Source organism: Cygnus atratus, chromosome 3 (assembly GCF_013377495.2).
Source record: "Cygnus atratus isolate AKBS03 ecotype Queensland, Australia chromosome 3, CAtr_DNAZoo_HiC_assembly, whole genome shotgun sequence".
Classification (NCBI taxonomy): Eukaryota; Metazoa; Chordata; class Aves; order Anseriformes; family Anatidae; genus Cygnus; species Cygnus atratus.
Window position 1 is genome coordinate 108532705 of NC_066364.1, and position 26783 is coordinate 108559487.

At 43.7% G+C, this 26783-nt stretch overlaps 2 protein-coding genes across 8 annotated transcripts; one reads left to right on the forward strand and one right to left on the reverse strand.

Annotated features, from left to right (window-relative positions):
* Positions 1-6605, forward strand: LOC118251084 (serine/arginine-rich splicing factor 7-like). Of its 2 annotated transcripts, XM_035552851.2 has the most exons (9): positions 1-136; positions 503-683; positions 822-998; positions 1905-1979; positions 2105-2206; positions 2692-2745; positions 4887-4931; positions 5537-5572; positions 6294-6605. In XM_035552851.2, the coding sequence occupies exons 1-9, from the start codon at positions 115-117 to the stop codon at positions 6316-6318; spliced, it is 717 nt and encodes a 238-aa protein (XP_035408744.1). In that variant the 5' UTR covers positions 1-114; the 3' UTR covers positions 6319-6605. The 2 variants fall into 2 exon arrangements, with proteins under 2 accessions (XP_035408744.1, XP_035408745.1); XM_035552852.2 differs by lacking the exon at positions 4887-4931.
* DHX57 (DExH-box helicase 57) lies at positions 6362-26778 on the reverse strand. Of its 6 annotated transcripts, XM_050709508.1 has the most exons (25): positions 26739-26778; positions 26356-26530; positions 25843-26084; positions 25066-25218; positions 24622-24792; positions 23130-23941; positions 21687-21880; positions 20987-21108; positions 20526-20721; positions 19597-19721; positions 18458-18591; positions 17758-17812; positions 16490-16692; positions 15353-15469; positions 14903-14999; positions 13996-14169; positions 13549-13749; positions 12819-13095; positions 11592-11687; positions 11411-11494; positions 11135-11272; positions 10721-10795; positions 10094-10228; positions 8885-9085; positions 6746-8794 (listed from the first exon to the last, which is right to left on the reverse strand). In XM_050709508.1, exons 3-25 carry the CDS (start codon positions 26073-26075, stop codon positions 8651-8653), a joined length of 4137 nt encoding a protein of 1378 aa, XP_050565465.1. In that variant the 5' UTR covers positions 26076-26084; positions 26356-26530; positions 26739-26778; the 3' UTR covers positions 6746-8650. The 6 variants fall into 6 exon arrangements, with proteins under 6 accessions (XP_050565464.1, XP_050565465.1, XP_050565463.1 ...); XM_050709507.1 differs by lacking the exon at positions 26356-26530 and having other exon boundaries at positions 6362-8794; positions 26716-26748; XM_050709506.1 differs by lacking the exon at positions 26356-26530 and having other exon boundaries at positions 26739-26775.
* Between the last annotated feature and the right edge of the window lie 5 nt (positions 26779-26783).

The window sequence follows — 26783 nt, forward strand, 5'->3', positions numbered from 1 at the left end:
TAGCGACCCGAGCCCCGCCCCGTGCGCGCGGCGGTGGCGGCGCGGCGCGCAGTCGCGGCGGCGGCGGGCTCTATATAAGGGGAGGCGCGCGGGGCCCGGCCCGCAGCGGGGAGGATGTCGCGATATGGCCGTTACGGTACGGGCGGGAGGGCGCTGGGCACCTCAGCGGCCACCGGCGGAGCTGGGGGGGTTGCGCTGAGGGGAGGGAATGAGGGAAGGGAGGGAGGGCGGCCGCTGTCCCGGGAACGGCTACGGGGAGAGGTGGCGACCGCCGCGCGTGGCTCGGGGCCGCCGCCGGACCCGGGAGACGTTGGGCGACGGGGGGAGAGCGATCGCGGCGGGCGTGCAGCAAAATGGAGGCGGCGCCCAAGATGGCGGCGCCTGAGGGCCGCGGGGGGGGCGGCCGCGCCGCGTTGAAGGCCTCGTGCGCCGCGCCTGCGCAGTGCGGGGGGTCCCGGGCTGACATGGCCGCCCCGCTCACACCCCCCCCCTCTTCCCTCAGAGACCAAGGTGTACGTGGGGAACCTGGGCACCGGCGCCGGCAAAGGCGAGCTGGAGAGAGCCTTCAGCTACTACGGGCCGCTGAGAACCGTGTGGATCGCCAGGAACCCGCCGGGGTTCGCCTTCGTGGAGTTTGAAGACCCGAGGGATGCTGAGGATGCCGTGCTGGGACTGGACGGGAAGTACGTGTGTGACCAAACAGCCCCTGGGTGCCGCCACGGTGCCTCACCTTGTCCTGTGCTGCCCTGGTGCCTGTCCGCCGTGCTGCAGTCGCTGGGCATAAAACGATTCTTGTGACTAACAATCTCCATGTGTTGCAGGATAATATGTGGCTCCAGAGTAAGAGTGGAAGTGTCGACGGGGATGCCCCGTCGCTCCCGTTATGACAGGCCTCCTGCTCGGCGCCCCTTTGACCCTAATGACAGATGCTATGAGTGTGGTGAGAAAGGCCACTATGCTTATGATTGCCATCGCTATAGTCGCCGAAGGAGGAGCAGGTACGTGCGGGAGCGCAGCGGCTGGGTTGCTTCGCCAGTTCACTTTTGTGTAGCTCTTGCTAGCAAAGAAAAAGCCAGTTTTAACTCTTAATGCTGTAAGTCAACAGGTGTATTTCACTTTTTTTTTTTTTTTGCTAATACATATCAAATGTTGCTATCTTAATAATCAACCTGGTCAAAACCTTTCAGGTTTCTTCGTTTGAGTCAGTCGCCTTGATTCAGAATGTCACGAGCCTTAAGATTTCATGCTGAGGCGCCTTGCAAATCCGACACTTAAGATCCTCCTAGACCTTGAGGTGATCAGCATAAGAGGCCAGATCCCCTCGAGCCATCTACACGTAGCTTCACCTTATTCTTTAAGGGCAGAAAATTTGAGACGGTGACCGCCGTAACAGTAAATTTGGCTTTCAGTTGGGGCCCCCCCCTCCGGTTTAGAAAGAGGAACACCAGATTGACCACATTCCCAGCTAGAAAAATCTTCTTGCGTCAATCAAGCCTCACCCTGGCTCATTGGGCTGTCAGTTTGATCGTCGTTAGATTGAAGAGAACACCTAGATGCAGCGATCGGCTATAGATACTTCTAGATCGTCTAGATCTGCTAGACCTTGGGCCAAAGAGGGTCGACCTGCAAACTTGCAAGGTTTATTTTAAATACGCATTACAGTGTTTTTTTATTCTAATGTAATTCTGCAATGTAATTCAGCTTTTAACATTTTTCTAGGTAGTAAAATTGCTCAAGGCAAGTAGGCCCAGAGATTTTTTCCAACTCACAGATGCTAGTGATGTGGTTTTTGTTTTTGTTTTTATTTTCTTTTTAGTTGTCTGAAAGTTTTGACTTCAGCAGGGCCTCATGCAGTGGTGGCTGAAGCTGTTTTCTGATACGTGTTTTCTCCAACCTAAACCCAGGTCCCGGTCTAGATCCCGTTCCAGGTCCCGAGGAAGGAGGTATTCTCGGTCACGCAGTCGAAGTCGTGGTAGGAGGTAAGATTCTGGTTGTTTTGGATTTGTTTGTTTCTGTTCTTGCTTTTCCCTCAACTCTGTACCCCTTTGTACTCTTTGTGAAAAATACTTCACGGTAACTTGGATTTTTTGTTTTTGTTTTGTAGATCAAGGTCAGCTTCCTACCGCAGGTCCAGGTCAATCTCTCCTCGTAGGTATAGATCATTTTCACCTCGGAGGTCACGGTCTGGATCTTTAAGGAGATCAAGGTACGTGTTACCTGTTAAGTTTTAAGCTCACAATGCTGTTGAAGGGAACTTAATTGTTGTAGTTAGCATTAACTTTATTTTTCTGCTGTCTGTAGCATTCATAGGAAGCTTCATGGGGTTACATCCCTGGGCTAACCTGAAACATTTATCTAAAGTTAGAAACCTGTTCATATAAATTCTGAACGACCATTTCTGATCTTCTTCATAGTGTTCCAAAACTAGGTTTGTGATTTTGATCTATGGTCAAGGCTTTCTTCTTCAAGGATACAGAGTAATTACATAAAGCAGGGCAGCAGGATTTCTTACCTGGATGATATTACTGGTCAAATCTATTACAACTTTCTAATAATACTGCTAATTTTGCGGAAGTAACTTGAGTAACTTTAATTATTTGCATAATGTTAGTGATTTCAGAGAACTGTGTTGAAAGATCTCTGCTGTATGAGACGCATAGTAGTGGCTGACTTTTCACTGTTCTTTTCTAGGTCTAGGTCCAGATCACGCTCAAGGTCTCGGTCTGTTGTATGGCCTCGAAGCAGGTAAGGTGCTTGTTTTTAATTAAAACAAGTAATAACGTTTGTCTTCCTTCCTTCCTTCTCCTAGGAAGTTTGTGGCAGGAAGGGGTTAGAAGGTTGTGCAGCGTAGCAATATTTCCCCTTAATGTTAGTAACTTATACAGATGCAGCCACGGACAAAAAAGAGGCATATCTAGGTACATGGAGCCATAAACAAAGCATATATATGATTTGTGCAGGATGGAAAGAAGTTTGGAAAATTACTGGTTTTGTACGTAGAGAATGCTTGAATTGGATCCTGCAGGAAACGTTATTTTTTTTGTAAATTCTGACTGCTGAATACAAGCAATAAGATTCCTACCCTTGACTCAACTGTTGCTCATGGCTCTTCAGCATTGTCACAGTTCTGAGAATGAAATGAAGTTGCTGTAGTGATAAGAACTGTGTTACATGGGGTAGGATGCTTGGCTTTACAGTTCTGAAGGGCTGAATGAAGGGGACCCTGAGTCCCAGCGCTATAGGTAGTGTTTCTGAGGGCTGCTCTGGCACATGTCCCTGTGGATCTGGATGTTTCCTGCATGCCAAAATAGAAGTTGAGGAATACAGATACAAATACTCCTGTGTTAACAAAAATGTGATAAGCAGGAAGAAATTGCTCTTGTGGTAGAGTGGGTGAAGAGATGGGCTTTGTTAGGGTCTGCTGGCTGCTTTAGGACTTGCACACTGAGCCTTTAAGAGGATGATGACTGTTGCCTATTACTGGAGCTGTCCTACTGCATAGCAGGCACATCTGAGCAGCAAGTAAATGACTAGCCAGGCTCAGATTGCAGGCTGCAGCTGCAGAAGTCTGGGTACTGCTGTGATGTTTGGTGGCTCCTGGTTCTGGGACAGTCAGGTGCCTGCAGGAAAGATACTTGATGCTCTTACTGACACTTGTGAGGAATGCTGATTCCACAGGTCTGCAGCTGCAGGGGTGAGCAGTGGTAGTTAGGACAGGGATGACAGAAGGGTAGTTAGGCCTGGAATTACGGAAGCATTGTGCGAAGCCTGAATGGTCCTGGTCCTGCTTCTAGAGCTGCTGACTGTCAGTCCTTATGATGGTGTACTCTTGGAGTGAGGTATTGCCAGTACCGGTATTAAGATGATGGTGTATGCTGGTTTTCTGCCTTTTTGACTGAAGGAAGTCATGCTCATGCTACAAAATAGGAGTTCTGGGCAGACTTGAGCAACTCCATTCTGTGTAACTTTGCAGTAAGAAAACTGCTGGTTAGTGTTGAGGACTGTTAGAGATGATGGCTCAATATAGTGGCCAGGAAGGTTTAAAAGCAGTTGCAGTTAGTTATTTAACATGTATAAAGCAATAGGCAAGGTAAGGTGACTATTGATTACCCCCCTATAAACAATTGCAGACAGAAAATGGAGTGTGTGTGGGGGAGAGGAATTGTTCTAGTGTCAGAATTCATCCAGGTGGTATTACAAAATCTTTGAAAACTGGATGTTAGATTTAGTTCTTTAAAAGAAACAGCCACAAGAGCATTACTAAGTAACACAGCAAGCATTTGAGTAGGTAATGTAACATGATCGATGTATGAGAAGTCTTTGAATAAATTTTAACCCATAAGATGACCTGGGAATAGTTTACAAATTACAAAGTCTGAGTAGCCAGATGCCTGATGCAACTAAAGTTATTGGGATAACTAATGAAAACTATATTGTACTTGAATAAAAGTGGCATTCAGAACTAAAGATGATGTGCATCAGCTCTTCAGCACGTCTGACTGCAGTTTCCTAACACGGTGTTTAATGAAAAGATTTTCTAAGATGACCCTTTAAACTGTTCTTCCCTTTGTGAAAAGAATGCTGGATGGGGAGGAGCTGGGGGGGGAGACTGGGACAAAGCCTTCTGTTCTGTAGAAGTGGTAGCCAAGCTTTGCTGGGAAGCTTCTTGTGCTTGTACTGTTGTCTCCTGACAAGCAGAGTGTGGAATAAGAGAGAGAGGATTCTTCTGAAATACCATGAGGAAAGCTTGCCGCGCCAGAGCGGAGCATTCCTCTCTGGTTTATGATGCTGTGCAGTGTGAAATTGCTGTTGCTGGTTAAGCTAACTTTCATTGTGTGTGCATGCCACTGGCTGCTTTGCTGAGCTTTATTTTTCTCCTGTTGTAGGTCTGGGTCCCATGGTAGATCTAAATCTGGCTTACCTGCTAAAAGGTGAGCGTATAAATACAACTGGCACTCAGTAATTTTTTTTGTCATGATTCAAAATATGTGTTTGGACCAGTATTTTAGTTGCATGTGGACAAGTCTTTTTAATGGCTGATTTTTAAACATTTTTATACATTTTTTTTATATATGTATTTTTTGTTATAGCTGACTTTTGTGGGTTGGTCAGCAGTTCTTCCAGGATTGTGGCTATCTGGCACGTTCTTGTCGAACCCATGTGATGTGATGACAAAGTATTTTTGGCAGGGTTTGGGGCATGTATTACACTATCTCTGTTCTCAGTCCTCCTGTCTTTCCTTCACTTGATTCGCTGCTCCTGCTCTGCAGGATTACTGTGACCATTTTATAGCTGGTTGGAAGCTGTGTGTTGCTCTCTCCCGAGGGCTTCAGCTTTCAGCAGTTTTCTTTCTCAACTGCAGCTTCTTGCTTAAAGTAAGTCTTTAAATGGGATGTAGTTGCTATCAGCAGCATTAAGGGTGGTGTCACTGTATGTAAAAACATCAGTTCTTACTGTTTTGAAATGGACAAAACTGGTGACTTGAGTGTATGCAAGCTAGCACATGAAAAGTTATATTGCCATCCTTTTTTTCCAGTCGCTCAAAGTCCAGATCACCATCTCCAAAGAGAAGGTAAGAATATCTTAAAACTAGAGCATAGTAACCTACTTTTCATGAAACTCTGTTCAAGTGCACTAGAAAATGTTGGCAAATGAGAATCAACTATTGAAAAGTTCCTAAGGAATTTAGAATCTGGGGAAGAAGTGAGCAGTGGAGCAAACAAAACGAGCACAGCTGGAAAAGGGGTAATAAGGTGTGAAGCAAACCACCAGCACATGGCAGGATTAAATTCCTGTTTGTGGATCCTCACAGTCAGCTCTTACACAGTTGTGCAGCTCTTACTGCACGCTGTGAAGTAAGAAGCAATTTCCTCTCTGTAACTGGAGGAGTAGATGCTGGAATTTTGGTAGGGTGATACCCAGACACAGGGCTAGCTCCAGACTGGAACCACGCAGGTTATAGCTCACCTTCATCTTGGCAGGGTAAGAATCCTGCGCACAGCTGGAGAGCAGACTCAGAGGTGCTTCCCTTGAGCAGGCTTGATGTCTTGCCTAGCTCTCACTCACCTGGTGCGCTCATTTCAACAGGCCCTTTCACACTTCAAGTTGTTACTTACATGGTGAAAATGTAACTGGATGAGCTCCAGTGTTCCTCATGAACTGCGTATGAAAATAGCATGGAGAGGGACAGTGCTGGAAAGAGGTTTCCTGTGTTCAGGAAACCTGGGGCAGTATGGATATTTTGTTGGTTTTACTGTAGGAGTTGTTCTCACTCCTTTTTCTTTCCCTTTCAGTCATTCACCATCAGGAAGCCCTTGAAGGAGTGCATGTCCTGAAAGAATGGATTCAAGTTAAAAGGTTTAAGAAGAAAATTTATTTTGTTTACATTATTATAAGGGATTTTGTGGTGTCTTTATAAATGTAAGGGCTTAGTCCTAGAAGGCCGTTTCTATTGACTAACAACAATTGGCATGAGTTTGGATCTTTTAAAAGTCTTATTAGTAGACTAATGCAAAACTCTTTTGTTGTGTTAATGTTCTGTGATCTGGAAATGTTGGGCTTTTTTATTGGCGCATTGAAATAAACCGTGCATTTCTAACTAAGAACTCCTTTGTGGTAACCCTGCTGTTTGTTACTACTTGGGCAGCTACCACAGGCCACGTGCCAGCAGGTGAGCCGAGTGTGGCGCAGCTGCCACTTGGTGGCTGTCCTGCAGGCGAGGCTCTCCTGTAGGACTTCCACAGAGCTCTGATTCACGAGGAGCGTTACCAATGCCGCTTGTCAGTCTTCCTGTCCATTCCTGACTGTTACGATTTTTAGGTTGCATTTTTATTTGCACCTCCTCAGAGTTCAGTAAAGCTGAAAACCTGCCTTACCCTCTTCTGCCATCACCAGGATGTTTCTCAAGTGCTCCCTCCATTGGGGTGGATGGCGTTAATTAGAACCTGTCACATCCTCTGCTGTCCTTGCTCTCACCTCACCTTAGCTTCAGGCAGAACGTATGTAGTATGTAGTTGGGAGACGTCATGCAGAACCTGCTTGAGCACTGGTTTCCATCCAAAGCACTGCACTCCTTGGTGAGTGAGAAGTTCCTTTATTCAAGAGGGATACCATTCAGAAAGCGTACAAAAATCTGAAGAGAAATGGGAGCCATTCCTATTGCACTCCCCAGCCACCCTGAATGCAAATACTACTTGCTGACCCTTACAAGAGTGACTGCCAGCGCTGCACAGAAGCAATACTGTGTCTGATGGTGCCACTTCATGTGGAGCTAGTAGCTGCACGCTGTCTTAACAACACCTGGAGTATTCTGCTGAAGTGCTTTAATATCCCCCAGGATGACTAGGCCTTAAAACAGCTCTTTGCTAGGCTCACAGAAACCAAGCGTGAGCATCCAGCTGTGCTGTTAGAGGAATGTGGTGCTACTGGTGTTGACCTACTCTTCTGCCAGCACCAAGATGCAGGCAACGTATAGCCTTGCGCAGGTGAATACTCTGCAGAGCCCATCCTACTGTACCTTTAGGCAGCCTTGGCTCACCTTCGTGACCTTTTTCTGCCTCATGCAAGGCTGTGTTGCTGTGAAACCACTTCTACATAAATGTGAATGTCTTGAAAAATGCCCCCCTCAGCTTGAAGGCTACTTCTAGGCAGGTCCTTGGGTAGAGAGGGTTGCTCTGTTTCTGCTACCACAGCTGACAGCAGTGTTCTTTCACTTAAGGCACTCGCTGTTATTTGCAATTGCTATTACACCAAACAGCTCAGCTGTAGTGATGTTAAGCACTGCAAACAAGCCAAGTCAAAGAGAAGTAAATTCATCATCACTGTAGCATTCTTCACACACTTCTGTTACCAGTCTGTGCTTCCCCAGAGCAAGACTGTCTAAAAGCTTCCAAACAAAAAAAATCTTCCAGATGTATAAGGGGGGGGCAAGAGGAATACCACCCCCAGAAGTTTAACAGCAAGCAGTATCATCCAGCCAAGGATCCATTTTTAATGGGCTGCAGCAGTCCATCTCAGCTGTTTTCCAGAGCTCAGGGGCTCCAGAGCCCCTCTTTCAGGGGAAACATCCACTTTTTTCCTGCAGTTAATACATTCCAACCACAGCAGTCTGCACTGATCCAGCAAGTTACTCCAACTGAACTTTTACAGTATCTCATTTTAAGGGCTTCGGGTTAAACTGGAAGCAAATCAATTCCTGCTCAGCCAAGACTGACTACATCGATGAAGTCTTGGTCAAAAATGTTGAGGTGAATTTCAACTGATTTAAAGAGCAGCTGCTTTCAGACATCATTATTACAAGAAGCAGCTAGGTAGCGGTATTTTTGTGACCAGAAAACATTCCCAGTATGGTTTTGCAGAAAAACACTCTGCTTTTCTTAGTGGAGGTTTCTGTTCCTCCTGTAATATTTACCCTTTTCCCATGTCCCAGTGTGGATTGTAAACCATGTTATTTTCAACAAGAAAGCTCTCTGCAAACAGTCAAAAAAAAAACCAAAAAACAAAAAACCACTTGTCAATAGCACAGCTGCCAACTTGGTCTTCCAGAGATCAGCGCCGTGTTTTGAGACAATAAATACATAAAGACACCGACGTTACTTGGTGTGGCCTCAGGCAGTAGCAAACTGAGTTTTCACAGAGAGCTGTGCACACATTACTGCGTGGTCACAAGCTTTACAATCATACCAATGATCCGAGAGCCACGGGGGCACATGCATAAATCCATGCTGGGGTTCTTGATTTTATCCTGCAGCAACTGGTCCAGTTCACAACGTAGCTCTTTCACCAGCTCGGCGACCTAGCACGTGGTAAAACACAGAGGTGAGCGTAAGGCTCCTGAAGTGCAGTTCCTGCACTGCACTGCCAGCATTCTCCCTTCTTTCATTACCTGGTGAGAGGCAGCCACGAAGCGGATCCATCCGTCATCCAGAGAGATGACAAATTCTCCCTTCTGCAGCTGCATGTGAACCTGCCCGCCTCCGAGCAGGACCAGCGGGTACACGGACACCATGCTGCAGTCTCGGATGAACACGCGGCTGGTCTTGATCTTCTCGTGATACACCAGGTAGGGGCTCTCAAAGTGCCGAGTCTGGAACGGCAGAGCCCCAAAGGCTGTGGTTAACTATCGAGCATGTGTACACAACACCCTTGTTACAGCACCACCTCTGTTTTGACCTGCTCAAGCAAATATGGGATTGCCTGCCTCTTCTAAGGCTGAGAGGAACAGCCAATGTACCTAAATGTGTCTGCATGATTAACAGACTCTCTCCAATCCATGAGAGCTGCCATCAACTTTGCCAATTATCCCTTGCTCCTTCCCCCTTTGCAGTGAGCATGTCAGCAATCAGTTAAGTTATCAGTTGCCTCAAGGCCCCAAATTCTTTTCATGCTATGGAGATTTTTATGTGTGCATTTGTTATGTTCTTCTTAAAACAAGAATGACGAACAGTCCAAAGCCTTTATAATCCCATCTTACAGTTAATGATAAAAATCCCATGCTTTAAGCAAGTAATTTATAACCTGGAAAAGCACTGAATCATCAGACATGAAGAGAGACAGACAGGCAAGTGTCACCATACATCATGGCAGAGATAGAAGAGCTCTTACCTAAAAATAGCTATTAAGCTGGAAAGAAAATTAACTAAATTTGAGGACCCATGGAGAAACAGAGTATACCCATGGATTATGAATTATAGATTACAACCAATAAGTAACAGTTGATGAAACAAAGCCTGCGGAGGGGAGGGGTTGGGTTATCTACGTGTACAAAGTTGCTACGCACACATGCCATCTCAGTACAGAGGGAAAGCCAGGGAAAAGCATTGCAACGGCAATTCTGTGTGCAGCTTTGTAGACAGAGTTATAGCAAAACATGCTCTGCATCTGCTAAGTTCCACTCCAGAAGCTGGAGTTTAACGGTGTGCCCAAGAGGATGCTCTTAACTCTGGAACACACCATTATTTATAATCCTAGCAGGGGGGCTATTCAATCATGAATAATTTTTAAACATCAAAAGGGACCCTCGCTAATCTCAACTGTTCAGGTAAAGGTGATTTCTTTTATAAAAACAATGTTTGTAGAAAAAAAGAATCCTGACCTGATAATTCACAGATGAAGGGTGAATGTGAACATAACCATCATTTTTGGTAACAAACTTCAGCTCTTCTGCTTTTGGTTGCATTTTGACCGCTCCTGTACTGGTCTTCTGGTATTTGCCCTCTGGCTTTTTCACCTGTAAGGTAGGACAAAAATTTGGAGAAGTCTACTGTACCAGAACGCTGAATTCACCTTTTTTAACTTATGTTTTAATTTCATCCACAATAGAAATTCTCAAGTAGTAACAAGTCAAGTCACTAGAGACAGATAATACACTCCAGGTGCTGTCTAAACTCTCACACTTCATTTGTAACCAGGATCTTACAAAAAATTGTAATTTAAAGCAGGTTCTTAAAAACACTTGCTGCTGGCATATATGTGACACTGAAAGCTACTGCAGGAACAGCAACAGTATCAAGCAATACAAAAGGGAATTTGGCGACCTGGCTCTGACACTACAAGCCGCAAACTTTTGGCGATCTAAACGGGGCTCAAGTCTGCCAGTCAGCCCATGCTGAAAGCCGGCAGTGTGGATGTGCTGCACAGCAGGAGCGTTCTTCTGAATGAAATGAAAGAACTTGAAAATGAAAGAACTTGAAAGAAAGAAAAAAAAAAGGCATTCTTTTACCTGGACAACGTTGGGATACAGCGCAGCACACAACATAGCTGAGATCAGCTTGATGTTCTCTGCATTCGAATTTGCCTATTAAGTTAATGCACAAATTAGGTATCCTACGAGTAAGTCAAAAGACAAAGCCCCATTTCTGGAATGAGTCAATCACTGAAACCAGTTTCCTTCTATAGCAGCACTGCTGTGTTTTACAGGGAAGGACCAGTTTTTGGTCCTAAGGTCTCAGGCTACACTGAGACTGTCTCGCCCCCTCCATCAATTTGGAGCAAAATTGGAAAGAAAACACAAATTGTCCCAAAGCACAGTGAGACACCACAGCTACCAAGCCCTTACCACCCATCACGTAGCCCTGGAAGATCTCTCAACGCAATTCTGTTCCCAAAATACGGTCTGCACTAACACCAACATTACCTCTTCTCCTGTGGCATCCAACACGCCATCGCCTCCTTGGGACCACTTCCTCTCAATGTCCCGGGCTCTTAATCCCTCCTTCACAAACCCAATGTCAGAAAGCAGTTCTGTGAACTGCCTTTTCAGACTGGCAATTTCCTACAAACAGACAAAGAAAATTTGGTGATGCATGACCCATGGAGGCAAGAGAGTCCTAACAAGTTCTCAGCTGAGGCACCAGAACTCCCCCTTGGTGTCTCAACCAGTCCCTGCACGAGGCGACAAAAACTGACTTACCTGAAGAACTCTTCCTGATAAGAAGTTCTCCCTGCAGTAGTTGTAGCTTGCTTGAGACCCCTCTTTGGTACTTAAACGCCATCCCTAATTGAGAGGATGGGGAAAACCTTAACTAAAATATAACAGCTTGAATTTCAGTACATCACAAACCTCTGACAGAGGCTACTGACTTTTAGCTCACCTTATAAGCCTGGAGAAGAGCCAGATAGTCGCTGTTTCCTACTGCAAACTCTAACTTCTTTTTGTTTGCTTCTTCCCTTTTATCCCAAGGGGACACCTAGACAGGCAGTAACAGATTAATCCTCTCACTCTCCTCACAATGCAGACATGGCATCCCAAGAGCTGCATGGTACACCACCTCCGGTAATTTGACAGCAGCTCACAGGTCAGCCCGAAAATTGTCTCCGTAGACAACACAAAGTAAGAGGCGTTCAAAAATGCACAGTCAACAGCAGAGTACCTAAGCCCGTTGCCCTGCCTAACCCCAGGAGATGCAAAGGCAAATTTATGATTGAGCAGTTCACAGAAAATATTAATTCATGGCACACAGCCAAAGCGCCAAGGTGAAAAATACAATCTGAAAAATCTTAGCAAGTTAGTGGAGCCGAAGCTCATATAAGAATGCTTGTAACAGAGAAGAGCACAGCAAGTCTAAAATCCACTTGAGTCAGACAGAAGGTGACAGTAACTTGGGAAATTCAAGAAGATGGGGTTAAGTTATTCCGTTTCAGAATACAGAGACTTATATAGCGCCTGGACTTAAAATGCTGTAGAAAATCTCTTAGAAGCATAAGGAAAACAAAATGCAATTTAATAACTAGAACAATCTATTCCCATTTCTTTCACAACTACCCTTAACATAAACTACTTGCACTCCTAATGATAGCAAATCAAAACCTCAACAAAGTCTGATTTTTCACACAAGTCCACATTGCAACAGAAGATTAACAACAGTAAGAGCACCTGTAAGCACAGCAGCTAACTCAAAAAGCCAAAGTGAGAGTGAACATACAAAAAGATCGAATCTGAACTCTGTATTCATAGCTCAGACGTGCCAGCTTCATTATCATCACTATTTTGTCATTATTTCTAACGGCTTCTAACATTCACTTTCAATTTTCACACTAAATCTGGGCACAATGGATTGGCTGTACTTACTCATTCAGATTAAAACTAATCCCCACATTGTTCCTACTGCTCACTCACAGGTAACATTCATGTCACTGTTGCATGATTTTGTTCACCTGCTTATAACGACTTTTAATGAGCAATGCATTAACATACAAACAAGGTAAGCTAAAAAGAAGAATTAAAATGCTCAAGTGTAGTGTGCGGCCAGTTTCAACAGCATTCACTGCTGCATGAAAGCACTGTTTTCAAAGCCAGGAGCGTGATTAAGATTACTTACAAAAGGTGACTTGAACGCCAGACTGGCAGCTATAGTTAGTGCAGGATCCAGGCAGCGGAAGATGGTGCCAAACAGCATGAGTTTGCCAATCCTGACATCAACGGGCAGGGAAGCCAAGTGATATCCCAAAGGGGTGAGCTTTTCGTCTGGAGTTAGCGCTCCCAAGTCTTGTAGTCGCAGCTTTGATGCCCGCAAAGACTCAGTTCTAGGGGGCTCAATTAGTCGTGATAAGACAGAGTGAAGACTCTGTGCAGAAAACATCTCCAGAATCTTAATTCTTAAGGAGGGAAAGAAATGAAAAAGAAAAAAAAAAAGCAGCTTAGTTCTGTACACAGGACACACGAGCAAGGGTTTATCGTAAAACACACTTCTATGGGAGAATGTAATGTACAGAGACAAACATCTACTGTGGGTCTGGAGTACAGGAACCCAACCGTCTTCTCAGGTGATGAGAGACCTTTTTCTTTTTCTTATTTATTTTTCTTATTAGACCTTGTCTGATAAGAGCTAAGGACTGAAGAAGGATTGGGAGACCTGGGGGAGCATACAATTAGATCTCTGGATGCAGAGGCCACGTGACAGCAAGATCAGGAGAACCTGACATCTCCAGAGCAAGTCTCTTGGTTTCCTGATTCTAGAAACTACTTGGTAACAGATGCTCCCTGCAGTGGAGAAAGGACGTTCTGCACCCTGGCTCTTTCAGGCAATAGAGGAACTGCTAACAGCTCACCTTAGACAAAGCTGCTCCAAGGGCACTCTCTGTATTTCTGGTAACTGCTCTTTTATGAGCTGATGGTTATAGTGATGGCTGCTGAAAAGATGAAAGCAGACACCTGAGGCTACACGGCCTGCTCGACCTTTCCTTTGCAGAGCATTGGCCCTGGACACAAACGTGTCTTCCAGACTTTCCATTCCTTTGCTTGGGTCATATCTAGAGGAGAGCAAGAAACAGGTTTACATTCAGGAGCGCGGAGTGAACAAGCTGAAGCTCAAGCAGACGGATGCGGCCAACTTCTGTATGGATACGGTTCCCACCCATCACTTTGGATCTGGGTCCAGACTGGCTCCCCCACTTTGCAGCAGCTTTCTGCAGATCAAGCTCCCCTAAGTTTTTCCCAGCTCTTTGGAAAGCTGAAGTCTGCAGCTCAAGGCACAGAGCAGGAATGAATCCCAGTACCTTTTCTCTTTCATTTTTCCAGAATCAATCACATAGACCACATCGTCAATGGTGACAGATGTTTCTGCAATGTTTGTAGAGATGATGATTTTGATAACTCCTGCAGGAGGCCTGAGGAACACAGACTGCTGTTCTTCACTGGACAGCGAAGAATGAAGCGGATAAACAACACACCTGGAGGAAAAGTATGAGAGCATGCTCAGTTCATCTTCAGCTTTTTCCCTCCTGGGAACTGTCTGCCTGTATGTACTTTTGCACGAGATATTGCACACAGCCATTCAAAGAACAGCAAACTACTCTGCCATATCACCTTTAAACATGTTCTAATGGAAGGTGGAGAAATTTTCAGAAGGGAAAGGTCTCGGAATTGAGATGAACAAAAATTCTCTCTTTTGAAGAGCCCAGAACATGCCATTTATAAGGCCAGGCTGGAAGAAATCACTCCAGTCAACATTGCCACCGACATCTGTGTGACAACAGTTTAGACAAAGAGATCCAGTTACACCTCCACGTAACAATCTAACGCCAAATACAACCACAAAAACAGCTGAAGGCATTTCAGCAAACCTTCTGAAAGAGAACAAGAGCTGAGATGAAGTTTTCAGCAGTTCACTGGATCTTGCAGAGCACAGAGTGGAGAACACTCAGCACTAGGATCTCTGAGAACCACAACTTAACCAGATTAATAAAAACTGACATCTTTCAGCTTCCTGAGCTGAGAAGAAGAAAACAAACAGAACAAGTCACTATGATAGCAGAATAGGAATTACCTTGACTGGGACCTTCATATCACAAACTCATACATTTAATAACCTTTATTTGTCCCTGGATAAAGGTAGGCTTTGTGCAGGAAGCCACTCTTTATTTATGGGTAAAGACTGATAATCTGGGAGCTTTTCTGCCTTACCTATTGCTGTGCCTGTTATTAAAAAGGGCGTTAGACTGGAGTTGCTCATAAAGCATCTTGATTTCTGCTAGACCAGGCAAAAATACCAAGACAGCACCTAAATATGTCAATTTAAAAAATAAAAATAAAAATCAGTCAACAGAAATGACAGCATACGTTGTTATTAACATGCAGAAGGCCCAAGGCAAAACTCCAGTTTTGCAGTTATTGTACAAGAAGCGTATGGGTTGCAACAATTCCTCATCAAAGACTTTCCAAAGTAGACAATTCTCTCATCTTCCCCATCCTATGCATAGCAGGGGCTTTGTTACTCAGACAGAACTTTTTTTTTTCCAAAAGCGATCAGTGAACACAGAAACTTTGCATGCAAAACATTAGCTTGGGGCTGTCCACAAGCACACAGCCGCCATGAATCTACTTCGGTTTTTCCCTCAAGGACAGTGAAATTACCTGGGGGGTACGAATGTTTACCAGCAACTATCCACTCCAGCAAGGCTTCAATTAATTCCAGATTAACCTTGTCCAAATCCATGACAGACATTGTTTTCAACACCGTCTTGTTAACCCCTGGGGAAAAAGAAATAAAACACATGGTTAAGTCCATCTCTTATACAACACACATGCTGGATACACTGAACCACTGTGGCTGCACAGCCAGCCACATCTTGGCTTAAATAGTATCTTGCTGAGACTAGGCAGAGGTAGCCTCATAAGTCACTCAGGGTGTCACATTCCCCCTGTTGTGCTTTCCCCTGTTCCAGCTCTTCCCTTCTTATCAGGGCTCACACCCGCCCTGCACAGAGCCTAGACCAGGATTTATCTACCAGCAGAACGACACGTGCACATTCTAGTGGTAAGAGGAGATGAAAGCCTTCATACAGTCGTCTACTGATACCTTCAAGACTACATTCTCAAGCTCTCTCTTCTCCCTTCCTGTGTTTCTTACACCGACTCAAAACCAGACCAATTCCATTCCCGTTCTGAGATGCTGACTGTTCAGCAGGAATGTGAAGAGCAATCGAGAGCAACGACTCTCGCTCATTACCACTGGGGAGCTCACCACCAGGGTGTGCAGAGAAGAGCTCTTCAGGACTAAGCACAGGGATTATTGTGTTGTAGAGAGTGTGTGAAGTTAATGGAAAGGTCTCCCCCTCTCATTAAGCCTTTCACAGAATGGCTGCTTTTCTCAAGGAAGGCTTGTGATAATGAAGTGATCTCCTTGGTGCTTGAGGAAGATGCATGCTGTGCTTTATGTAAAGCTGCTTCAGCAAGAACAGGTAAAGAGGGGAAAGTGAAAGTCAACAAGGCATCTGAAAAAAAAGGTAGCTGAAAATTGTCCCTTTTCAGATGCTTAAAACCAGTTTGCAGCCAAGATGTTTGTTCTAGTTTAAGAGAATGGTTTCCTTTTTTTTTTTTTAAGCTGACAGGAGGTTTCTAATCTCACCTAGAAAGTAGCAAGTAGCAACCTGCTTAATTTCACCACCACAGAACTCTGAATAATATACATGCAGTCAGTATACAATATGCTAGCATACCATGCTGTTGTACAAATGTTATATGCCAATTTATTAGATTTAAGGAGCTCACCTTTATATCGTGTCAGAAGCTGCTTCAGAGTTAATTTTTGGTCTGGGTCTGAATCCTTGACAGCTGTGTCAGTGGCTTCCAGAAGGCCAGCACGTCTCAGATCCTCCTCTACTTCTTCAAATGCTGTTCTTCTGTGTCTTCCATTCAGTTTGTTTTCTTGCTTTATCTTGCGCCTGTAGGGACTGCTGCCCTCTAAAACGTACCTGAACAGCAGAAGAATGTTCAGTGGCAAAGAAAGAAGCCTAACAGTCTTGACGTAATAATTAGCTACAGAGATACGGTATCAAAAATACACCAAGTTCCTCTCAGTTTTATTTAAAAGGCAGCTGCAAAACCAGAGATAGTAAAAAGACTGGGAATTTTACTTCGCACTTATTTCAATTCATGCTACTGCTCCACCTCCATTCTAAGGACAGGAAAAGCAGTACTTCTGAACTGGATTCAATTTTACTGGTGGAAAGGCATGGGTAAGCAAGCTGTCAACTCCCTGTGTAGCTCAAGTATTTGGTAGCTTTGACTTTAGGGCAAGGGAGTTCCAGAATAGACTGATGGTCAAAAAAGCCTGATCACTTGCAGTGCAACTCTCTCTCTTCTGAGTGCTGAAATTTTTAGCCAGCTCTGGGGGTAAAAGGAGAGGTGTTCTGCCATACTGGGATGTTAAGTCTTTTAAAAGCTGTCATGACAAATACTAGGACTGCAAATGTGATCTTAATAGCTAAGCGGGCAGCTCAGAGCAACAATCTGCAAATAATTTACAACAGCTGATCAATTTACTATCTCAAATATCTGAGCTGCTGGGACCCTCCAGTAGCTACAGCTGATAACAGAAATCACCGTCTCACTTTCTGCTGCAAGATGAGGCTTACAAATGGGAACTGTTTGGTACCATGCATCTTTCACCTTCGGTGCTGGAATCTAACTTCACATTTCTTTTGCTTGCCATTGTCTAACCACCACCGAAACAAGAGTGGATGAGAAGTCTGTCAATACGCAGGCACTGACAAACTCCTCATGGCAAAGTTCACTTCTTTTTGAGTGCTTACGTAGTATCTAATTTAGAAAGGCTTTTTGGCATAGGCATAGACCCCACTGAAGTATAAGAAGTATCTTTTACAGTCAGTGCTTTAGCAGAACTCCAGGACTGCAGGTGATGGGGAAATTTGAGAGGATCTCATTTTTAAATTTACGTACAGATCTAGTGCAGTCTCAAGGCCAACCGTGCAACCTCAAGTACCAAATACATCTGAGAACATTTGGCAATTCCATACCTCGTCATTGCAATCACATCTTCCAGAAAAAACTGATCCACAGGAAACGTTCGACCTAAAAGGAAATGCAAGAATAAATCTACGTGCCACACAACACCCACAGAAGAGTGAAAAGACAAAAGATGACCCGTATTTCATACAAGTTATTACTTTACACGCTGGCTCCACAACTTTATTCCCTACTCCACCTCTGTGACCGAAGAAAACGAACGGGGGACTCTCCGTCTATACTGTGCTCTTCACTGTAATTTCTGTCTAAAGCAAGCAGTGGATGTTTTCCAAGCACTGTTTGGTGACAGGCACACACACTGTCAGAGGAGGGCTGATACGCTTATGGGAAGTTTCAGCTGTGGTGAAACTAGCTCAGGGAACCATGCCGTGTGTATCTTGTCATTTTTGGCTTTTTGGGAAGGATATTCTGCTGGTGTAAAGCAAGCACCAAAAACATTCGATTTCCAAGACTTTTCTCATAAATCTCATGAGTCTTTCCTTCTAAGCACTTGTAATCATAGTTCTTGTAGAAATCCTCATCTTGCCACTTTACAAAATTAGCCCTTGTCTGAAGTCTGAGTTAAAATGATCTTTTTACTATTCACCACTGATTTGCACAGGAATAAAAAACACCTCACAAGCAGAAAAACTGAAACCAAACCTCTAAAACAACAAATGTTGACAAGATAATAAAAATGACTGTTTTCACCTGGTATGTTAATAATTGGACAGGAGTGAAAGTACTGAGAAAAAAGCTCTGCATTCAAGGTGGCACTCATTAGTATAATGCGCAGGTCTGGCCTCTGAACCATTATATCCTTCAAAACCAGCAGCAAGAAGTCACTGAAGAAAACAAGCAAAAAGACATTTGAATTTCTCCAGTGTTAGCTTTTAGATCTCTTTTTATCCTCCCTATTCTCTCCGCTTTCACGGTGTTTTCAACAGCACAGCAATACCATCACATCAACAACATGAGCTTCTCAGAATGGATGGAGGCTAATAATGCAGTATATTAACGGAAGCCAATCTGCTTATTTTCTGGCCTTTCCTTACTAGAGGGTAAGGATTACTTGTCAAATTTATTTAAACAATGAAAAGCTCTGGTTACGTTATAAATTAATTGCAATAATGACAAGACAAGAGCATTAGATAACAAACTAACTGAAAGTAATAAATGAGTCATTTTTGCTCCTTCCCTACTGGAAGAGCCTCTTGAACTTATCCACTCTTCTCTGGTCACTGTATTTTCCCCTACATATTATAGCTTTTGTGGCATGCCTAGAGAACTGGCTTCCAAATGATTTTAGATGAGAAGAAAGAAGAAATCTTGAGAGATGCACATCCTTTTACGAGGCTAAAATACAACCTGAGCTGTAGAGTAACAGGTCACAGTCAAAGTCTCCTCAGAACCCACTGCATTTCAGTGTTTCACACGGAAAGCATCAAAGAAAACGGCCCTTGCTGCTTAGTTTTCAGAGAGAAAAAAAAGCTCCCAAAAGGAGGAATGTGAAGAATTAAGGTATTTGTTAAAAGCTGAAGCAAAGGAGGAATAAGAAGCAGACAACTGTGGTTAAAAAGTTACAGAACTCTCCAGCCCTATTCAAAACTTCTTTTCAACAGCACTGCCAGGTGCTGGTAGATTGGAAGCACAGAAATTAAGAGAGATGTGCTTTCTTTGCAAACTGCTACAACACAGCATCCTGTTGCCCCAAAACAAAAACCTAAAACCGGACTCCTCCCACTACCCCACATTACTGCCACGAATGACTTCAGATGCTTGGATCTTAATCACCTTTATCCTTCTGATTGTGTTTCTTCATTTTGCTTACGGGATAAAAGATTATTTACCTTTCTTCTGTTCTTTCATGAACTTCATCGACAATAACATGCGTGATTCCCTGCAGTGTCAGATCTCCTTCCAGCCTTCTCAACAGCACACCGGTAGTGCAGTACAACAGTCTGGTAGCTGAGGACTGGAAAGGTGAAACAAAGCACTTGGTTGAACTTTGAACAACCTAATATAGTGCAAAGAGAGCGCCACTGTAAAGCGTTCAGTTTCAGCTGACTGCCACGGGAAACGTATAATTCTTGCTGGAGACAGAACTGGACGATTTTTCTTTGATGACTAAACCTTAAGAGTATCTGCTTCTTACCTAAGAGCATTGCTAACTATAACATGTAAACAAAGAAATCTGAACTGTTTTTCCTTTGGAATTTGCTTTGTGATAAAAAACTCAGATCTCTGTCCCTAGAAAGATTCAATGAATCTGAGCATGCAATTTTACACATATTTCTTGGAAAAAAGCGATCAGCTGGAATGAAGATAAAATTTCACTTCCAGGACACCAGTTTAAATTCAGTTCCTCCTTCTGGTTGACTGAAGCTGTAAGCTTCAATCTCCACTTGGAGACAAATGGGAACAGAGATGTGGAAATGAAGTCAGCAGCCTCAGACAACCTTTCCGAGGACAGAAGTATTACTCATAGCCTCAGACCCTTCATCCACAGTCTCAACAGAAACAACACGACAAGTCGTAGCACTTCCACTCTCATTCTGTAAAGCGGACCATGCAAATGGGGATGAAATAAAACAAGATGTATTTTACTATATAATATAAAACAGGTGATGATGAACAGATCATCAACATGATGAACAGATGAACAACACTTGCTGATCTTACTATATAGTGGATACAGGACAGAGATTCTGTATGCTAGACAAACACTACACATGTTTTAATAGAACTAAATGAAAGCCAACAAGCAAAGCATACGTGCCTTTACGCTTTCTAGGCGGATCTGATATCCGACAGTCAGCCCAATCCGTTCTGTTCTTTCTTTGGCTACACGTTCAGCCACTGAAATGGCAGAGATCCTGCGAGGCTGAGTACAGATGATGTTTGCAACTTTGTTTGGAGAACCTTGCAGTGAAGCATCCAAAATAAACTGAGGAATCTGAGTGGTTTTCCCACATCTGCATGACAAAATCAGGCATCAATTAAAAGCAAACAAACAAACAAACAAACAATAAATATCTTCCATCCACATCAATTAAGATGACTGTATTCCACTTGAAATTTGTTTCGCTAATGTCATATTTTACACAAACCTTATCTATGATTGCTGTCACTGGTCATGGATGAACTACATCCCTAACCTTTCCAAGACATGGCTATGTGTTGCACTCTTCTGTGTATAGTTTGATACACAAAGTCTGTTATGTACAACCACACCCTTACCCTGTCATGCCGCTCACGACAAGAACTTGGTGGCTCTTCATGAAATCAAGAATGGTTTCTCTTTCTTGCCATGCAGGGAGCTTCTGTCTTTCATGCAACATGGACTGGAAGCGTCTAGAAGACTGATACACAGAAAACAACATAGAAAAAATGGTACTTGTGGACAGTCCTGTCCTAGATTCAACAATTTTAGATGTTAACAGTCCTCCTGGCTTTAATCTGACTTCCTGCATACAATAACCCACCATTTCTTTTCCTTGCATCATGTTTTTCTATAAAGTAGAGCAAAAGGATACATTCTAAAAACCCAAACTGCTGCTGCTGTTATTCTCAGAAGTACTGAATGTATCTTAGCAAGCAGAAGTACTCTGAGCAATCTTCTACCAAGGTATCTAATCTGATACTCAGATAAAAGCTCCCAGATAAAAACTGCAATTGGTTTTTCTTTTCTAACTCTGACAGCAGCAAAACTCAGCTTTGCAAGATTCCTTACTGGTTGCTCAAAGGCAGCAGAATCGTATTGATGAACTTGTGGCTTCTGCATCAAGACCAAGATGCAGAATGAATTGTTAGCTGAACTCCTGCAAGATGAGCAGCACGGTAGTAAGAAAACAACTGGAGTGAAACAGCAGCTCCTTGTTTTAATATTTATTTCTCTAAAACAAGCATGAAAACAGGTATTCTGTTCTGTATACTATACCTTTTTCAGCCGAAACTGCGTGCAGAGTTTAACATTTTCATTATACAGAGACTTTGCTTGCACGTCATACTTTCTGGAAAGCTTTTTCTTGAGGTTCACGTAACTCTCATTCTCCACGACAACTTGTTCAGGCTCATCTTCCTCCTCCTCTTCTGCCACTTCTTCTTCCTCCTGAGGCTCTGTCACTGTTGAGGCTTGAGACAGAGAACATACAGTTAGGTATTCTTATTATGAAGATACATGACCCCATCAGCACTGTAGAGAAAAGACACACATTCCAGGAGCATTTTCAATAAAGAACCTTGCTAGGCAGGAGATGAGGATCTACAGGACAGTTTTTGACACGCATTTAGTTCAACACTACCAGCAAAGCTCCCCTCACCCTGTAAAACAAAAGCACAACTTCTCCAGCTCCATTCCACTTGTCACTGCACCTGCACCAGCGCTGCTCTGCAGCACCACGGTCTGGGTGGCTGCGTGGTGAACCTGACTGGCAACATTTTGCCTTCCTGAGTGTTTTTGATCCACTGCAGCTCCCCTCTCCAATCCACTGCATGACCACTTGTATGCAGCACAATACTGCAATGGCAACACCAGCCTAAACTAATTAAAACTACGCTTTAAGTGGTAGGCCACTGCCAAGTACTTTTAAACCAAGGCTGAAACTGGACCAGACACTTTGGTTCCTACTGCCTATCAAGTTTATATTTTTCTGTGGAGCTGTTAAAAAAAAAAAAAAGGAATAATCTGTTTTCATGATTCAGGTGCTCTAAAATGTCGTGCTATTATTCTCGCAAGCTGTCTTTAAGCAAGTTTGCCTTAGATAAAACAGCTTTGGAATTGACAGCTAGGTCATCTATGCTATGAAGTTGCTTGTCAGCCTGCCATAAAAGACAGAGCGCTGCAATTCTCCCCCTAAAAAAAAAAAAAGTACCAAGAGAACCAATGCAGACTTGTTTGCAACATTTACTCAGCCTTATATCCAACTTTACAAAATTAATTGTGAGGAAGGGCTGGTAATCGTATTTTTTCTTCTAAAAAGATGCTTCTGAATTGGTGAGTAGCAGATGCACAAAAGCTTGGAAACAACCTGCCCCATTCCCTTCCAAATACACAACAGGCCAGTCTTGGTGAGCTCACATCCCACCTCTCAATGGCTTTTTAATTGAGCGTGTGGGAACAGGCCTCGTTCACTCTGCCAACCTGAAGTCATTACTTCTACACTTCTTTTGCTCACTTCTCGCCAGCAGAAAACCCTTCTGCTGCAGCTTTATTAAGAAAGGGACTTCCTGCAGCACAGGCAGATTATAGATCTGGCTCACCACATGACCTTAATTCCAGAAATAGATTTGGAAGAGGCGCCTGATTCTGCTCCTTGCCTTCTCCTTTTTTTTTTTTTTTTTTTTTTTAAACCCAGAACCCCTAGAGGGAAATTTGGTGTACCTTCTGACACTTGGTTTGAAGCAGACGTACTCTCTGCATGTAGCTTTCCTGGAGGCGTTGCCAGCAGGGACACTGGAGGAGTGCTGTATTTGTGGTGAGTATTTTCAAGTAACTTGCTTATTTCAGATTCATCTTCTAAGCAAGTCACCAACGCGTACACCACAGGTTCGTGAGACTCTGCAGCTATCAAGGCCTTCCCAAAAAGGAATTCAGCAATGTGCAATCGACAGGCGAGAGGTAGATTCTCATCAGTGGAATAAAATGCCACAAGAGGTGCCTGCAGTGGATACTTGTTTTCTTCAGGAAATCTTACTTCAAGTTCATATATGGGACCATCACTGTTAGTTCTGAGATGAGAATCATCTACAGAGTTCTTGGCTGATCTCAGTGGGTGGTTTGGAGGGAATTCATGTCCGAATCTGCATTTTGAACCAAACTTGCAGCCTCCTTGGAGATAAAATTTACATATTTCTTTTGAAGTCTGCTTTGCTGTGTCCCTCGTACAACCACCCTTTTGTTTAGATTTGCTGAGCCTGTTCGTTAGGTATTCCAGTTCCAATCCAAAAGTCCAAACTCTGTTTTGAATTCTTTCCACAAATTTTTCTCCATAGATTGACCGGAGGACAAATGCCTCTTCTTGTCTCTGTTCTAAACATTCTTCTCGACTGGCCTGAGCAGCTGCTGTAGAAACCTGCATCTTCTCTCCATATCTCTCGGCAAAGCACTGCAGCAGCAAATGCTCCAAGGACGCCCCAATATTACCATTGCAGGATCTCAGTACGGTCCTACAACGCTCACTGTCAAAACCGTACCTGCAACGAAACAGAGACAAGGTGGCAACAAGTGAGTGACAAACTACGAAACAAAATAACCACAGATCCCCTTCACTAGGCTGGCAGTAAGGAAGCACGAGATCCTATTGCTACTACTGAAAAAACAGAACGCCCACAGTCTGTTGTTTATCAGGTAATAAATTAGTTTATGGGGCAACTGTCTCACATCTCAGAATGTAGCACATAAGTGTTACATGGCTGTATTTCCCACTTGAACTGTATAAATAAAGCTCTTCAGAAAAAAAAAAAACCTGAGTCCTCTCACATAGAAAATGCTCGCAAACAAAGAAAAAATAGTTAATAAATGTTCATATCTGAGCAAAATCGATGAAGAAAGATTACAAATTTTCCAAATTATACCTATCTGAAGAAACATACATAACAGCAATGCTTCCTAAGCTTTCCCTAATACCGGTTTCATGATCTTAGAGAAAGAATTGAAAAAAATCACTGTAAAAATGATAGAATGATTTATTTTCATAAAACCTTTATTTCAAGTTCATCCAGTTGAGGATCAAATTTGCAGGAAATACAAGCCTAGCAGTTCAGCACATAGAACTTTCCTGGAGTCAAGTGGAGTTCCAAGCACTGAGGGCTTACAGTGCTGAGACTAACGATTTACCTCTTTGGGATACAAGTTATTCACTGAAAAGACTCACCTGGAGAGTTTGTGCACAGCAAATGCAGACACTTCACTTTCCACAATTTTGTGCTCAGCTGCCTCAGCAGAAGACCTTGGCGTTACGTCAGAAACTTCCTGATCTGTTGACCAGCACTGTTCATCATCAAGGTAATCAGGTTCGTCATCGTCTTCTCCAGAACCAGCTACTCTGATAAAAAAGAGTTATCAAATTAAAATGAAATAAGAAAAAATTATATTGCTGAATAGACAAAAATTATTCCCCTCTAATTTTAAATCCTCTACTCAAATGGGGAATTCTACTATTCCTTTCCCATAGTTAATATTGTAGAGGAACAGAGTGGACGTGAAATCACAGGATTTAAGATAATATTAAAAGCTAAGGGGTAAAAAAAGAACACTTTTTATTTCTACCAGTGTGCCTATTAAAGCGTCTAGAAGAAGTGCCTCTGTTTAAACTAACTCTGATTCAGGAGCCAGATCCTGCCCTTGAAGCTCCCGAAGAAGTTCCTTCACTCTTCTCTGATTCTCCGTTGTCATATGTATGGTCTGCAGAGGCATTTTGGCTTCAGGTCTCTGTTTCGTTTGCCCTCCTCTTCTGGCAGAGGCACTTGATCTGAAAATTAAAATTAAAACAGAACACAACAATGAGTTATCTGCCTGGCTCAAAGGATGCTGACTGAATAGGTATGTGAAGCTGAACGTTAGGATCCAACTCTGTGTTTCAAAGTAGGAAAAGGAAAATTGGACACTTCCATCACCTAAGGAGTGTTCAGTTGGGTTCATTCTTACACGACCAGGATGTGTACACCTGTGTCTGTGCACAAACAGACGCATATGTGGAGTTTATCCTATGTCACATGCAAAGTGATTTAGTAAACACTTTGCAAGGTCGTGCTCTTCTCAGACTAAGTACAGCCAAGTATTTCTAAGATAGCTTGGTCACAATACATTCTGGATACCAAATTAATTTTAATTACAGCTTCTTCTTTGGAATACAAAGAAATGAATATTCCATGTTTATTGGTGCCTTCTGATCACACATGTTTTGATATAATTTCATGGGCAAAGAAGAAAATCAGAGCTTCAAATCTTTTTTTTTTTTTTAAAAGAGTTTTCCCTGCTATAAAACGTTAAAAATTTAATCAAAAGATGCACGTAAAAATTGCTTCATCCTGAAACAGCTTCAGCATCCATTCACTGTTCTGCATATTCAAACACCTACAAATTAACAAAGGACCTGGTTTCCAGCCTTGGTTCCTCGAACAGACAAAAATCATCTCCATCATCCCAGATTTTGGTTGAACACTTCCTATTTCCGCCAAGCTGAGACTTGTTTGAACGGCCACTGCTGCTTCCTCCTCTCCCTCTTCCTCCTCCTCCTCCCGCTCTTCCTTTTCCTCCTCCTCCTCCTCCTCTCCCTCTTCCTCCTCCTCTGTTGGGCTTTCCTCTTCTCTTTGCTGCTGAACTCATGTTCTCCTGCTGAGGAAGAGAAAAAAATAGCCCTTGTTATGAATAGTTATGAAGACGATTTAGCATGTCATAACTGAGTACACATCATTTGATCTTCTATGTGATGACAGAACAACCATTCTCAAACCACATTTAATCACCTTTATGCTCAGGTATTTGTATGCACCTGAAGCAACGTACATTCCTCCAGAACAAGTGGTTTTAGAAAACAAAAGGGCTCCTAATCTTTCTCACAGCTGTTCTGACTGCAGGTCCTCTGAAAAAACACGGAAGAGCCTACCAGCAGCGCTGCCTAGCCCTGGCACTCCGGTTATGTCACTCCGATGGCATTTCCTCGAACATGGCAGTGCAAAGGGCAAACCCTGAGGGGATCCTCCACAGCAGAGAGCAGCCTGTGCCCGGATACCTTTCAACCTGGGCGTTCGCAGGGCTGGGAGTAAAATCCTGAAGGGAGGCTGAAGGGAAGGGTGGGATGGTGATGGTCCTTAGGGTCCCCTCCAGCCCCAACCACCCTGCGCCTCCCCCAGAGCGGTGTCAGGGCAGCTCCGGGCCCAGTGGCAGGGGCTCGCCCCCAGCGCCTCAGCCCCCATTCCCCTTCCCCTGTCCGCCCCCCTCCCCCGCTCCCCATTCCCCTCCTCACCGCCCCGCCGCCGCTGCCCTGACCTGGAAGCGCCGCCTTCCCCTTCCGGGCCGCCGGCCCCCTAGCAA